General features: G+C 39.7%; 1 protein-coding gene across 7 annotated transcripts in view; it reads right to left on the reverse strand.

The window, feature by feature from the left end:
• Positions 1-380: 380 nt before the first annotated feature.
• Positions 381-15,055, reverse strand: part of TENM1 (teneurin transmembrane protein 1) — an 867,710-nt gene continuing 853,035 nt past the window's right edge. For all 7 annotated transcript variants that reach the window (XM_051827786.2, XM_051827790.2, XM_051827788.2 and 4 more), the window contains 4 exons: positions 10,674-11,061; positions 8,459-9,679; positions 7,454-7,596; positions 381-5,723 (listed from right to left, as the gene is read on the reverse strand). In XM_051827786.2, coding sequence (XP_051683746.1) covers positions 4,965-5,723; positions 7,454-7,596; positions 8,459-9,679; positions 10,674-11,061 — 2,511 coding nt within the window. In that variant the 3' untranslated portion in view covers positions 381-4,964. The remainder of the gene's footprint in view (positions 5,724-7,453; positions 7,597-8,458; positions 9,680-10,673; positions 11,062-15,055) is intronic.

Below are 15,055 nucleotides of genomic sequence, written 5' to 3' on the forward strand. Positions count from 1 at the left end.
TTTTTGCTCATGTATTTGGGTGCCCTGGTCTCCTAGCTCTCCCTTATCCCTCTTTTATGATTTTTAAAAAATTTCCTTTCTATTGCTAAGAAGGCAGCAGGAGGCACTGAACCCTTTGGAAAAGTCATAGCCTAGAGGCCTTTACACTTCCAGCAGCTACTCTTCTTTGTTTATTAAACGGTCATTTGTGTCCGAGATCATATTTACATGAGACATCAAAATGAAGAGCCGTCTACCTGGGATCAGGGCCTCTCTGCAGCTACGTTTTCAAAATGACATGGTTTCATTGTTCCCTGTTAGGGAGCCACTCACTTTTCCTATCTCGGGTGACCAGGCTGACTTAAAAATGCAGTTTGGCGCATGAATAAAATGGGACACCATTTTCATTTGCAATTTTATTTTTTAAAAATGAAATATTCAAAGTACTTTTCTTTCAAATATCGACACATAATGTTTTACTTTAAATATTTACAGCATGTTGTTGTGATGCTCTTGTAGAAAAATGCATGCTTCTGGCCTGAAAGCCAGAGCAAAATGCAAAAGACCATTTAACTGCAGCCAGAGAACATGAACCTGTACAGTATCCAGTCACTTTTCAGCACAGGAATGAGAGCAGGAATACAAAATTGGAACCTATTGTTTCCTAGCAACATGGCTCAGGCCATTGTAACACAATTTCAGTATGATTAGAACCTCTAACTGTTGTTATATAGAAACTGAAAATGTTGGCATACACTGTAAACATCTTTACTTTTCATGAGAAAGTAAGCAGCTAAAAAGAATATTTTTCTGACAAAAAGGCTATACTTCTCTTTCTCTCTCTCTCTCTCTCTCTCTCCCTCTCTCCCCCTCCTTCTCTCTTACTGATACTTTCACCTGAAGAATAGTAAAGATTTAGACATTGTCATGATTCATACAAGTAAAATATTTTCAAGGACACAATCTGATAGACTAACATTTATTTAAGAGGTTAAACTCCACCACTAAATCTAAGGAAAGATTTTTAACTGCCAAACACATTTCCTTTGACAAATAATGTAAGATGACAACTGCCAAGACAAAATCCACAGCAAGTTTAACTCTAAATATTTTGTTACTGTTTAGGAAGTAACTTCTTACACACAGTAATATATTTGGTCCTTAAGAGCTTTCACATGAAGGACACACTGAAATAATAGTCACTATTTTGTGATTGAATTCTTTTTGTTTGTTTTCTGTGTTTTTTTTTGTTTTGCTTTTTTATTTTTTGTCTGTTTTTTTGTTTGTTTGTTTTTATTTTCTTTGAGAATAAAGAACCTTACAGAAGGCTGTGGAAAAGCAGTGTGAGATCTGAAGTACTAGTCAGGTCAGCTATGTGTATGTGAGTTCCAACAAGAATGTTGTGTACAATCTGTAGCCTTATGTGTTTTCCATAAGCTATAATACACTCCAATCTCTCTGAAAATTTCTATCAATACTTGGTTACTGTATTTTGGCTTTCATTTATATCAAATGCCATTATAATTGCCCTTCCATGAACATATCTTTATAAATGCAAAAACTTTGCCCTTTCTCAGGTGATATTACAGTGGGGCCTGGTCTGGTTAAAACATATTTCTAAAAGAGGAAAGAAAGAAAAGAGTCAAAGTAATATGATGGAGTGCCTGAAACTGTGTCAATAGTAATGAAAAAGAAACTCCACATGAAAATCATAACGTAATCTTTACCTCTCTGTAGGCAGCAAGTGAATTCCAAATTATACATTGTCAAGTGTTCATACATTTGGCTATGTTATGTATACTATGTTATATATGTGTAGTTTATATATTATAGATCTTCTAGATAAACTGACAGTAAAGACGCTTATTTTATACATAATTTTGGGGGGTTAAAATAGAACGTAGACTTATTTCTATGGTGTTTTGTTGAAAGTATGAATTCAGCTTTATTTCCTTGCCTTCTGCAGTCATGCTTCTAGTCAATTATGATTAGAATGACAACTACAAACAAGCATATTTAAATGTTTGTTAGACTTTGAATTTTCAGCTCATTTGGATCTCTAGAATATAGTGCAAGAGTAAAAACAAAACAAAGTAGCACAAATAAAATAGGCCTAACGGAGAAAAAGAACAACCGTGCAGTATTCCCTGCCTCCATCCCGCAGTGTTCTTCATAGGAGAGTCCAACTGCTGTGCTCTCACTTTAACTTACTTGAGTGGTGTGTGGCTGTGCAGTGTCAGCCACCTGTTTTCTGGGTATAAGAAATTCATGTATTTCTCTTAAAACTGACTTTCATCAGGAAATGCAAGTGAATTGCTGTTTCATTAATTTAGACTTCAGAGCTACAAGGCAATGAAGGTGTTCTTTCTATTCAGCCGAATAGGAAGTATTTAACATCTCCACGTTCATATTGAGAAATGCCAAAATGGTTCCCTCAGATTTACTACTCATTAGTGCTAACATTTTGGTGTTTTTCCTTGTTCCCCCCAAACTTTAGGAGTTGTAAAGAGAACAATAATAGTTCAAGGCAGTACTAAAACTGCTAACAAAAAGTGCATTTCCTGAATATAATACAAATAGAACTTTAAGAAACTAAAGGCACAAACTAACTAAATGTGTATTACAAACTAGAAATGCACAGTTCAAGGTAATTACTATTAAGTAAAAGCTTCAAATACATGTTTCTAATGGATATTTAAAGCAGTTTGAAAATGATATAACAGTGAATTGCAAAAGAGTATAACTGTTTAAAATATAAGCAAAATAGACTCCAATATTGATATCTTTAGTGATAAAATACATCAACACACGTATGAATGTATTCTTTATATACAGTTCACAAATTATTTTTCCATTTATTTAAAAGAACATCAGAGGTTCTAGAAACTTAAGGTCCATTTTTGAGGTTGATGTGGAGGTATTCAAATTTTCAACAAGTTTGTTAGTAATTTTAAAGTTCCATCTGGAATAAATACTGTGCCAAGCCTGATTCGGGAAAAACTCAATACTACAATTTTTGTCTGGATTAGCAATATCTTGAGCTAGTGCACTTCCAGTTACAAAGAGGAATGCATTCATGAGGATCTCTCTCTGTCTCTCTCAATATATGAATAAGAATGTGGTCATCCCAACCTGAAGGTTTTGAAAATGAAATGTTTGAATACCCTCTCCCCTAACATCTGTTGAGGTCCTTTGCTTTTCCTCAGTCTCCTCTGTGTGCTGTGAGTCAGACTCTTTAATAACCTTAACAGGAGCCTAGATTCTGACTTTGCAGATTTTCAGAGAGACTGTCATCACAAAGCAAGGCCATTTAGGTAGTAGCTGGAAAGAATCCAAAGTAACACTCCATCATAAATTCTCCTTCAGACACAGCAAATGTTCAGACTTGGTGCTGAAAGTGCAGAAGCTGGCTCAGGGGGATTCTCTCCAGGCCGCATTGTGGTGTATTTTTGTCTGTGGTAACTTACAATTACACAGCACTCTACAAACTGGCTCTTTGTCACTAGGCACAAATCTCCCAGCTCACTAAGGAGCTTCCTTTCCTGCAGGATTCATAGAGCTTGAGCAACTGCGCCTGATAGTGACACTAATCCTGACCTTTCTCCAAATTTGAAATGATCGCACAACAGATAACTTGTCCTGGAAAAAATAGTTATTTTCCTAGGCAGGAGAGATGATGAAATAAAAACAAATGGGTAAAGACTGAACTAAAATAACTAGCTGTATGAGTTAAGTTAGTAAAAATTAGGCTGCCTCTCCATACACAGTTGTAATGTCCTCGGTTGGAAAGGGTTCACTTAATTCAATTTCCCCGAATGTGGCTGGGAGATGTTCAAGACAGACTACAGGTTTGAAAGATAAATCTAAGTGGGCTGAAACAATGTGACAACTACTGTGAAATTTGGTTTGGTCTTTCACTTCACTCCCAGGTCTGGTTTCTTTTAAGGTTTTGGCTCTTACGAATGTCTGCAGTAGTAGTAAACCTATTTATCAGCATCCCAGGCACGACGGCCTTCTAAAGCCTCTTTTTGATTTTGTTTTGTGTGTTTTTTTTTGTTTTTGTTTTTTTTTGTGTGTGTGTGTGCTAACAGAATCATACTTGTTAGTAAATTACCTTTCACGTGCACAAAACCATTGGATTAGTGTACAAATACTGAATCACTAACGGGAAACTATGACCAAAACACACCTTATATAGAAATGAGAAATCCCTACCCAGGTTACTAAAAGCTATGTTTATATGATGCCCAAACAGCTGGACAGTTGGGTAAAAAGAACTCAGTCAAAACAGGTTGTGTGAGAGAGGTCACGTGGGCCAGCTGCTTTGGTATCACGTCCACACACGCGAACAGTGGCTCTTCAGGCTGCTAACCACACCTCCCGGGAAGTGTGGCAGACAGGCCGCAGCCTGCACACGCCGAAACACAGCACAACAACATGGCATTTACTTGAACAAGCAAGGAGGAATCACCGGGGAGGAAGGGCAAACGGGGCCTGATTCTGGGAGATGGTGGCTGAGGGCGTTTTACATTTCTTTTTAAATTTCCTATCACAGATCTGGAAAACGTGAAAGGGCTGGCAGGCTTTGGTGCGACTGCACCACCTCTGCAAGTCCCGCCCACAGTTACGTGTGAAACCCGGTGTCACAATCCAGGTAGAGAACCTTGGGTTCCTTCTGTGTCTCTGAACATACAAATGGCTCAGCGAATTTCAAGTGGTGCTTTCCGAAAACTTTTTGAGCTGTTGGAGTTCTACTTGTGTTATTTTGAATACTGCCACACAAGAACTAAAAATCTGTCATTTCATAAAGAGTTTAAACAAACAATATTAAAATACCATCTTCCGTCACATTGAAAGGCAGTTGGATATGTTTTTCCTCCATATTTACATATACAGAGTTCTGATCTAGAAAACCAATACAATAAACCGTTTTATGTTTTAAAAACAGGCAGTCTTTGGTGACGCAAAGGCAGAGATTTTTTTTGTTACCTCCTGCCTATTTCACTCTGTCTCATAAAGTGAATATTGTTGGCACTGTCAGAAAGTTCCAGATACTGCTCAACAGACAAAACAAAATACCCATCATAACCTTGTACCCTCCCGGTGCTCAGCAGCTGCTGCTTTTCCCCCTCTGTCCATGCCCGGATTCCCTCTTCCCCTTCTTGCAGGCGTCTTTGTTCCTTAGTCCAGGCCTGGGCCACGGCACGCTGTCTGGCGATCTCCAACACGTGATTCTTTTCTTCTTCGACAGTTGTCCCATACCGGATGTTGAAGCACAGGGCTCCGTGTTGGAGCTGAATATCTGCAAACCGTCTAGTCCTCCCATTCAACACAGAGGTCATCTGGGACACCGTGACATTGACACCGTTCTCCAGAATGCGCCTCCCCCCAGTGTTCCCGATGAGCACCAGGTCTTCCTCCAGAGACCCAAGCTTGATGAAGTAGTGAGTGTCCCGCCCCTCTATGGTAAAATGTAGATTTTCCAGGTAATGAGCATTATTGAGAATGGCAGCGAGCCGCCTGCTATCTTCATTGGCTACTCCTATGATATCAGCTGTTACTAGGCCATCCTTGATGGCAAACTTTATACCTTTTCCAAAAACCGAAGGGACAGCGGCAAACCGTGGTTGCTTCCCTCCTTCAAGGCACCGTCCGTCATTGTAGCGGGGAGTCATGGGAAGTTGGTCCAAGGAAATGAAATTCCTTAGCTGTTTCTGGAGCTCACACTGAATACCCAGGATAGTCTAGGAAACAAGAAAGGCCCAGTTCAAATGTGGCACAGGGTTAGACACCTGTCAGACACCTGGGGATTGTGGGAAGGAAAGACTTGTAAGGTTGCTTCCTTCTCTAATTTCTTGGTGAGTGACTTGAAAGCAAGCCAAATTTGGAATCTTCTCACCAGGCCTTTGGAAAAGAAAAGACTAACAGGTGCCTGATCACCTATCATTCTTATATCTTGATTGAAGCAAGCATAAGGAAATGTATGCAGATGATATCATAGAACCTCAGAACTAGAGAGTGCTTGAAATGGGTTCAGATCCCCCCAAACACTTAATTCTCGCCAAATCAACTGACATTGACTAGATGTTATTACTGCATCTGGAGTAATATATCAGCTACAGTGAGGAAACAGAGCTACACTCTGTGCATGTCTTTAATTTTCAGCTGTTTGTCACCTTACAAATAACTACAGTAAGGAAGCAAGAAGTTCACTGACATCTTTATGTGTACTTTAAAAGAAACTTTTTTATTTTTGGCAGTTCTCAAACATATTTACATAGAAAGAAAATACTTATGAACCTCCAAGTATCCATTATGAAGTGTCAAGCAATTTTCAATGTTTTGCTTAATAAGGATTTTTTAATTATAGAAAGCACTTGTGTATTTGCAAAAAAGGATAAGCCCATGGGATCTACTTAGAATTTCTTTTCCCTTATAAGTTTCAGACTCCACCCAAATTTTAGTTTTATTTTGTTAAAACCATTGTTTTTACAAATGTAGGTAGTCCTGTTTCTTTCCACTGAAAGAAAAAGCTTTTTCTGTTTTCATTTGTACCTTATTATCCAGATGAAATCATCGTTAAATATTCACGATTTTGGCATTCCTATTTGGTTCAAAGACTTCATCCCTGTAATATTATGTTTGCTTCATTGCAATAATATATTTTATTAAGATAATTTTATTCTGATCAACCCATGTTCTAAGGTACCATATCCTAAATTATTTACAGTCAGAAATCTGGTATTTTTTGGGGGGAGAAGTCCTTTCTTATTTTTTTATTACATTTTTAAAATGTTAACAGACTATGAAAAGTATATATACTTTTGAGATACTATCAGTTACATGCATACATTGTATAATGTCCAATCAAGGTTATTATGCTGATCTTCCAAACATTTAACATCTCTTCATAATGAAAACCTCCAAAAATCCTATCTTCTAGTGTTCTTAATAGAGGAATATATAATACATTAATGTTATCTATAGTTACCCTACTGTGCAATAGAACCCAGAACTTCTTGCTCCCATCTAGCTATAACCTAGTACCAGTCAAACAATCCTCCCTCCCCAGCTTCTGGTAACCACTGCTGTATTTTTAACTTCTATGAGATCACCTATTTTTAAGATTGCACATATGAGTAAGATCCTTTGAAGACATTTCATTTTTTATGTTTCCTAGTGAATACTCTTTCCTATGTAGAATCCACAGTCACCCTTGGTAACCTACTTCAGAACTTTAAAAGTTCAGTTTCTCTTTCCTCTTGTTTGTTAGTCATCACTTTATCAAAAGCCCCAATTTCCTGATCTTTTCCTCATGGAAGTTTTTCCTTGTCATAAGTCATGACCGTTTAGTGAATATTCAAATAGACTCAAGAATAAGTAAGCAAATGTATCTAAACAACATTTCATGGTATTGCATGCTCTTGTGTTGTTGTTTTTTCCAGCTACACAGAGATAGTAAAACTTTTCTCACCTTTCCAGGATCCCACTCTTGAGTTTTTGTCTGAAGCTGTAGAAGCTCATATGTTAATTCCAAATTTTCTAATTCTGGTTTGGGAAATCCAGGAAGTACATTGTGTAACTGGAAACCAAATAGCTCCAACCAACTTCCAATGTCTGTGAGAGAGAAAATTTAAAAGAAAAAGAAAAAAAAACTTTTAAAGCTCATACTTTACGATCGTTGTTGAAAACATGAAAGATGCCTTCAATATGTTCAGGCAATGGGAAGTTAGGGATCAAACTCCCTCTTTTTATGACCTACTGTAAAATACATGATCGTTCCTCTACAGGGGACGATTTCTGCTTGTAAATATTCCTAGAGCTAGGCTCAGGTTACTGCCTTGAATTTTTTTTTGGAAGTGTGTTTTTTTTTAAATTTATTTGAAGGAAAGAGAGAAGTTTTCCATCTGTTGGTTCACTTCCCAAACTGTCAGGACAGCCAGGGTTGGGCCAGGCAGAAGCCAGGAGCTTCATCTGGGTCTCCCACATGGGTGCAGCGGCCCAAAGACTTGGGCCATCTTCCCGTGCTTAGCAGGGAGCTGGATTGTAAGTGGAGCAGTTGGGACTCGAACCAGTGCCCATATGGGATGCTGGCATCTCAGGTGGCGGCTTAACCCGTTATACCACAACACCTGCCTTGAACTTTTAATGTGGTAGTGGTGCTAAAGTCACACTGATGATGATATGATATTTATATGATGCAACATAATTCTGAATTTTCCTTTTATGATATTATTTGTACAAACTTTAAAGAGAGACAGTGTAAAGGGGGAGAAAAAAATGTAGTGGGATGGAAAGCTTCAGTTTACGTTAACTTGCATGGTTTGCTCAGTTTAGAAAACTAAGTGAATGCACAAGAACCCGTGGGCTAACTGGCAGGAAGAGGAAGCATATTTACAAAGACATTGAGATTCTGTGATAAAAGCAACAGTACTGAGTTATGTCAAGTTTAGCGGGAAGCTTTACACTGTTTAAATACCTGTGGTATACTTGGCGACATCTTGAATTTTGCCAACTGGGTAGTTATTTTCAAAGGAGTAGAGGTTGAATGGCTTAGGAAGGAGGTTCAGCTCTTTCCATATGTGATGATTGGGCGTTGTCCATCTACCAGCGACAACATCATAGTCCCTTTGTCCCAGGTGTACTAACTTAGTGAGAAAATCATAGAGTCCTCCATGAAAACCAATGATGACCTGAAAGTCAGGGTAAGTGTCATGATAGATGTCACCATAAGGCGTGTATAATATCTCTTTTATCACCTGACCTCGACTGCTGAACACAGCTAGTGGGGTACCTGTATTATCACAGGCTACATAATACTCTTCACCACTGCTTAACTCCATGGCGATAAGATGACCTTGGAGATCATAATACAGAGATGTAATCTCTGAGCTCGTGTGGTTGTACAAATGAGTCACTCTTATGGGGTTGGCAAGGTCTGCATAAAAGAATTGGAGGTGCTGCCCTAGGCTGGACTTACTGGCAACACGTCGCCCAAGCCCGTCATAGTAATATTGTACAGTCCAGCCAGAAGCCTTGTTGTAGGCTTTCTGCAGCAGACCATTAGAATTATATTCAAACACATCATTTCCCCTCTGCCTCAGAAAGCCATCTTCATCCATCTTGTACTGAATCTCTCCTAATCTGGTGATGCGGTCTCGGAGGTCATATCGGAGAGGAGTAAGACGAGCACTGTTTCCATGGCTTAGGAGGTTGATATTTCCATTCAGATCATAACTATAACGCCATTGGGTTTTGTCATTTACAGAAACAGTTTGAAGTTGCCCATCAGCATCGTATTCGTAGAAGTACCTTGTTATATTGGCATCTACTCCTACCCTTATGTCACATATTACCATACGGCCCATATTATCATACTGAATAGTCATCCAGTAGGCAATCGCCTTTAGGATTTCATATTGGACTTCAATGACTTGTCCATTGGCACTAAAGATCTTGGTGTGCTTCATCACTGTAGTAGTTATGACCTGATTTAAATCGTAATTAATGACACTAAATTTTCCAAACTGCTCTGTTCTACCGGAGACATCAACGTATCTGTAGAGATCTATGGGCAAAGGGGTTTCATTGATCACAGCTTGCATGCTGGTGACACGGAAGTTGTTGTAGCTGTAGTCAAACCGTGCATTCACAAGACCTTCTTCACTGAATCTGAAAATCTGGCGTCCAATAAGAGGTCCTGTAGGAATCAAAATTAAAAATGAGAAAGGAACTAGGTGATCAAATGTGGAACAATCAAAAAGTCTAGTGTTATTTCAGTATTGATGCATTTACATTCAAAATGGAATAGTGGAAGATGACTTCTGATACCTAATTCCTGGACACATCTTGTAGACTTACAAAGGTGATCCAAAAACTTCATGGAGAAAGGAAATGGAAAGTTTTGAATTCCATGTACAAGAGGGGAGGTCTTCAAAAAGTTCATGGAAAATGGGTATCATGAAAAAACTTATCTTTTCATTCCATTTTCTTAGAACTTTGTCAAGTGTCCTTATATATTCTCATAGTGGTAGTCACCAAATATGGAAAAAATTAAAAATATTGTATAATATCATTATAGGATAATCTAATATAGAAACCACAGAAGTAATATTCCATCCAGTAGCCTGGGGTGATAAAACTGATATAATGAACATGCTTTCTTGTTATAATCACAGACAAAAGTACTTTCATTTCATTTAACCTTTGCTATAAAATCAAAGGGTCAGGTTTTGACAAAGTCCAGTGCTAAAGTAACTGGATCTGGGCATTTTTATACACCCAACAGATGAGATATATTCGAAAGTTCTGACTTTTGAAGATAGTTTGTCATCATCTGAGGCTTATAGAGATTACCTAGGGCTTGAGCTCATTTCAGTGAAACTCATATCTTGCAGCTGCATCTTTAGGAAGCTTTGGTGGTGAGAAGGAACAGGCATACAGTTAGACCAGATCTGTAGATCTCAACTTTCTTGAAAGCCAAGAGAAAGAGAAATGCACTATATGTCTTTTAAAGAATAGACTTTCATGTAGACTACAAGTGTTTTAAATTTTCCATAGAAGATAATTTGATAGCTAAAGTGAAAATTCGTTGGGTTGGAAGCATAAAGGTCAGTGCTTCTCAGACTGTAGTCAGCAAAAACATCATAAGAAAATACTAATGTTGTATACATCAGCACTTTTTCACAACAAACCTGTTTGCCTGTATCTGATTGTGCAGATGAATCCATCGTGCATCAGGTGTATTGTCTTAATCACTCCAGAAGACTCTTCATATGTTAATGTGACCTGAGTGGTATCATAGAGAATCTCCGACAGCCTTGCTTGCTTGGTGTACTTGTGCAAAACTCTGCGCCCGGTCCCCAGATGCAGGGTCTGCAGGAGTCGGCCATCTCGACTATAGTCTTGGATAAAGGAAGTGCTACTGTCTGGTGGGGTGTAGATGTTCCTGTAGTAGCCCACCGAAAGCATGGTTTGTAAGCTGTGGCGCACCATGCTAGGCATGGTGACTGAGAGAAGACAATCTGATTGGTCATACTCAAAGATGTAACGCCGCTGGCTATGTAAGAGAAGCATCACAGACTGAAATGAGACAAAAGCAAAATAACATAGAATGTGTCATTAAAGTTGAGAACATTAAAGAAAACACACCTTCATCCAGCCATCACTTAGTAAGGGGTAATGGAGTTGAAAGACAAGTAGTCAAACCAACATAGTGTGAAGTGTGCTATCATAGTGCAGGTACTGAGTGCTTCTGGGAGACAGAGCAAGAGCAGATAACCCAGACTTAAGAGGCCAGGGAAACCTTCCTGGAGAAAGGGACATCTGAGTTGAGACCTAAAGGATGACTAGGGATTGTGCAGGGAGGGTGGGAGAAGAGAGACAGTACTCCTAGTAGAGGATACAATATTATGAGGGTCTGGATATGAAAGAGAACATAGCTTTTTCAGAGAATGACAGGAACTGGCAGACAATGGGGTGGGAGTGGTAAGTGGCAGGAGGTGAGAACAGCTGGGCCGGGCTGGGTTCAGATCATGTGGAGTGTTCTAAGTCATGCTAAGGAATTCAGACTTAAGTGTGTTGATGAGAGAGAGCCATTGACAGGTTTAAGCCAGTTGAGGGAAGGGGTACCGTGGAGCTGGGAGAAACTGTCAAGTTGCTAATTTAGAAAAGTCCTTGCTGCTTCGATGTGAAGATGGATTGCAGAGAGGTAAACCAAGGTCAGGGTACTTCATGTATGAACTCAGCCACAAAAGTGCCTTAACAAAGCCAAAAAGTTAATGACGTCACATAGTGATGTTTTTCTGTGAAGCTACAAACTATTATTATTTTGCAAGTCATGCTTTATTAATGTTTGAATTTACATTTTCATGTAAGGGAAGCATGATGTTATGAGTGAATAATTCTCTGGTTATGCAACCCCATTTCCTGCAACTGATTTACTATTTCAGAAACAGCTATATGTTGATGAATGATGCCTAGCATGCAATAGGTGTTTCATAAGCATTGGTTGATCTTATTTTAATTTCATGTAAAAGCACTGTCTTACAGAGGACACTGATTCACTAACATTTAACTCTCATGTTTAAAAATATTTTTTTCATTTCATTTATTTGAAAAGCATAAAGACACAGAGAAAGAGAAAAGTTGCAGGTGCTGGTTCACTCACCAAATGCCTGCTGGGTCAAGCTGAAGCCAGGAGCCCAGAATTCAATCCAGGTCTCCCAGGTGGGTGGTAGAGATCCAAGAACTTGGGGCCAGCACTGTGGCATAGCAGGTAAAGCTGCCACCTGCAGTGCCAGTATCTTGCATGGGCGCCTGTTCCAGTCCTGGCTGTTCCACTTCCCATTCAGCTCTCTGCTGTGGCCTGGGAAAGCAGTAGAAGATGGCCCAAGCCCTTGGGCCCCTGAACCCATGTGGGAGACCTGGAAGAAGCTCGTGACTCCTGGCTTCGGATAGGCACAGCTCTGGCTGTTGCAGCCAATTGGGGAGTGAACCAGCGGATGGAAGACCTTGCTCTCTGCTTCTCCTCCTCTCTGTGTAACTTTGACTTTCAAGTAAAATAAATCTTTAAAAAAAAGAGAGAGAGATCCAAGAACTTAAACCATCACCTGTTGCCTCTCAGGGTGCACACCAGAAGGAAGCTGGAATTGGTAGTGGAGCTGGGAGTTGAACCCAGCCTTCTGGTATGGGATGCAGGCACCAAAAGCAGCATCTTAGCCACTAGGCCAAATGCTTGCCCCTAACTCTCATCTTTTAGAGAGTCTAAAGGAGCTTTAATGCTCTCCTCTTGAGAATTACCTTATCAAGCAAAAGGATTTAACTGAGCTTTATATTCTAAACATTATGTTATGAAAACGGGGATTTTTTTCATTTTCTAAATATAAATAACTTACATATTTATGAATGTGAATTGCATAAACATATGTAATATGCAGTTAAGTCTTCTAAATATGAAATTCTGATACTGGATGTGCTTTTGGAAACTGCATATCTTCCCTACCCTTCTGAGAATTACTGAGTTTGAACTGCGTGTCAAAGTCAGTGGTTACTTGCTTGCTCTTTCTTTCTTTCTCTCCTCCAGCACTGTGGCTGAGGATTCAGAGGTGGGTGTGAATTCCTGTCAACTCCTCACCTGTGGCCACCTCCAGCTTGCCACTGTTGTGACCTCTGAAAACCTTCCTGAAATACAGGGGCCTTGGAAATCCTGCCTGAGCCTGGGGAACATGAAGTGAGAACTCTTTCCCTTGACCAAAGAGGAACTCAATAGAACCAGCAGGGAATTTTCCTATGTAAGGTAGAAGGGGACAGCAGGGTAGAAGATGACTTTTCATTATCTCTATGCTGAAAGTCAGATTTCTTAGCTCCTTTCCACTCTTCTGTCACTTCTCCACCAATAAGTAACATCTGTCATGTGGGCCAAGGACAATCACCATATGGTCTCCATGCATTATCTAGTATCAGCCTGCCTGGGCCATGCCTTTTCCAGTCACTATGCCAGCCTTGCCAAACATTTACAGCATATCGTTATTGTATTCTCTCCCTCCAGCCTGCAATAAACCACTGCTTGAACCCTGCTCCTAGGTGGGGCTGATGCTCAGCTGTCTTGATCTGTTTTAAAGCTTCTTGCCAATAGCAAAGATGTGACTGATGTGAACAGAAGTTTCATGAACGTAAATATTGTGTTGCTAGAATACAATTTAGCTATCATGAGGCTGCTTTTCACTTTGTTTTTGAACCAACTGATAATACCTACCCAGTCAAACAGGGGCCAGCTCCGTGGCGCAGGTTAATCCTCCGCCTGTGGCGCTGGTATCCCATATGGGCGCTGGTTCTAGTCCCAGCTGCCCCTCTTCCAATCCAGCTCTCTGCTATGGCCTGGGAAAGCAGTGGAGGATGGCCCAAGTGCTTGGGCTCCTGCAACTGCATGGGAGACCGGGAAGAAGTATCTGGCTCCTGGCTTCGGATCAGCGCGGCTCCGGCCATTGCAACCATCTGGGGGTGAACCGATGGAAGCAAGACCTTTCTGTCTCTCCCCTCTCACTGTCTGTAACTCTACCTCTCAAATACATAAATCTTAAAAAAAACCACACACACAAAATGCTTATGAGTGTGTCTAATGTCCACAGTGCTGCTACAGGATAAAATTCTATTTACTATTAGTCCAAATAACAGAGTTACAGGACTTTTATCATTCTGATTGACTGTGTTTCAAAGGAAAAATAAAGTCATGCTGTATACCCAATTTGAAGAAGCGAAGAGAGTAATTTGACTAAAGCATTTGAATGACCACTAGATGGCAGTATGTAGCCACCTGGAAGCTCAAGCCAAAAATTGCATTCTGTCCCTCTAAGTAGCATTTGAAAACTTTAGCCCCAAAGAGGCAATTTTGTTCAAATGCATTAAGACTAAAACATCTTATTAAATGATTATAAAATACATTTAAATTAATTTTGAAAATTAAGTTGACAAGAATGATTTTAGGACACTGAAAGACTTAGATTTCCTGTAATACAAAATTGTAGCCCCACAAGTCTTCAAAAAATAACTCAGAGAAGTCTCATAAATTAAGACAGAGAATTAATGACCACGTAGAGGAAAGTTAGGAAACAATAATTGATTTTTTTAACAGTGAAGAAATCATTTAAGCAACCACAGCTATAACCAAAATAATTGTGGTTTTTTTCTTCCCCCTAACGGATAAAAACCATTGTGCAAGAAGATATAACTTTCACTTACTCTAGAGAAAGTCAAATTAGTTTCACAAAACTTCTGCATGTTAAGTTGAAAAAATCTGCTGCCTTAAAACCTTTATTTCTGAAGGACAGAAAGAAACAGAGAGCGTCCATCCTCTGGTTCACTTTGCAAATGCCTTCAATAGCCAGGGCTAGGCCAGGCTAAAGCTAGGAATCCAAAACTCAGTGCAAGCAGGGGCCCAAGCGCTTGAGGCATCACCTGTAGGCTGCAGAGTAGTAGGAAGCTGGAATTGGAAGCATAGCCCAGACTGGAGCCCAGGCACTACGATGTGGGATGCAGGCATCCCATGTGGCATCGTAACTGCTGTGCCTGCCAAATG

This window comes from Oryctolagus cuniculus, chromosome X (genome assembly GCF_964237555.1).
Source record: "Oryctolagus cuniculus chromosome X, mOryCun1.1, whole genome shotgun sequence".
Taxonomy (NCBI): Eukaryota; Metazoa; Chordata; class Mammalia; order Lagomorpha; family Leporidae; genus Oryctolagus; species Oryctolagus cuniculus.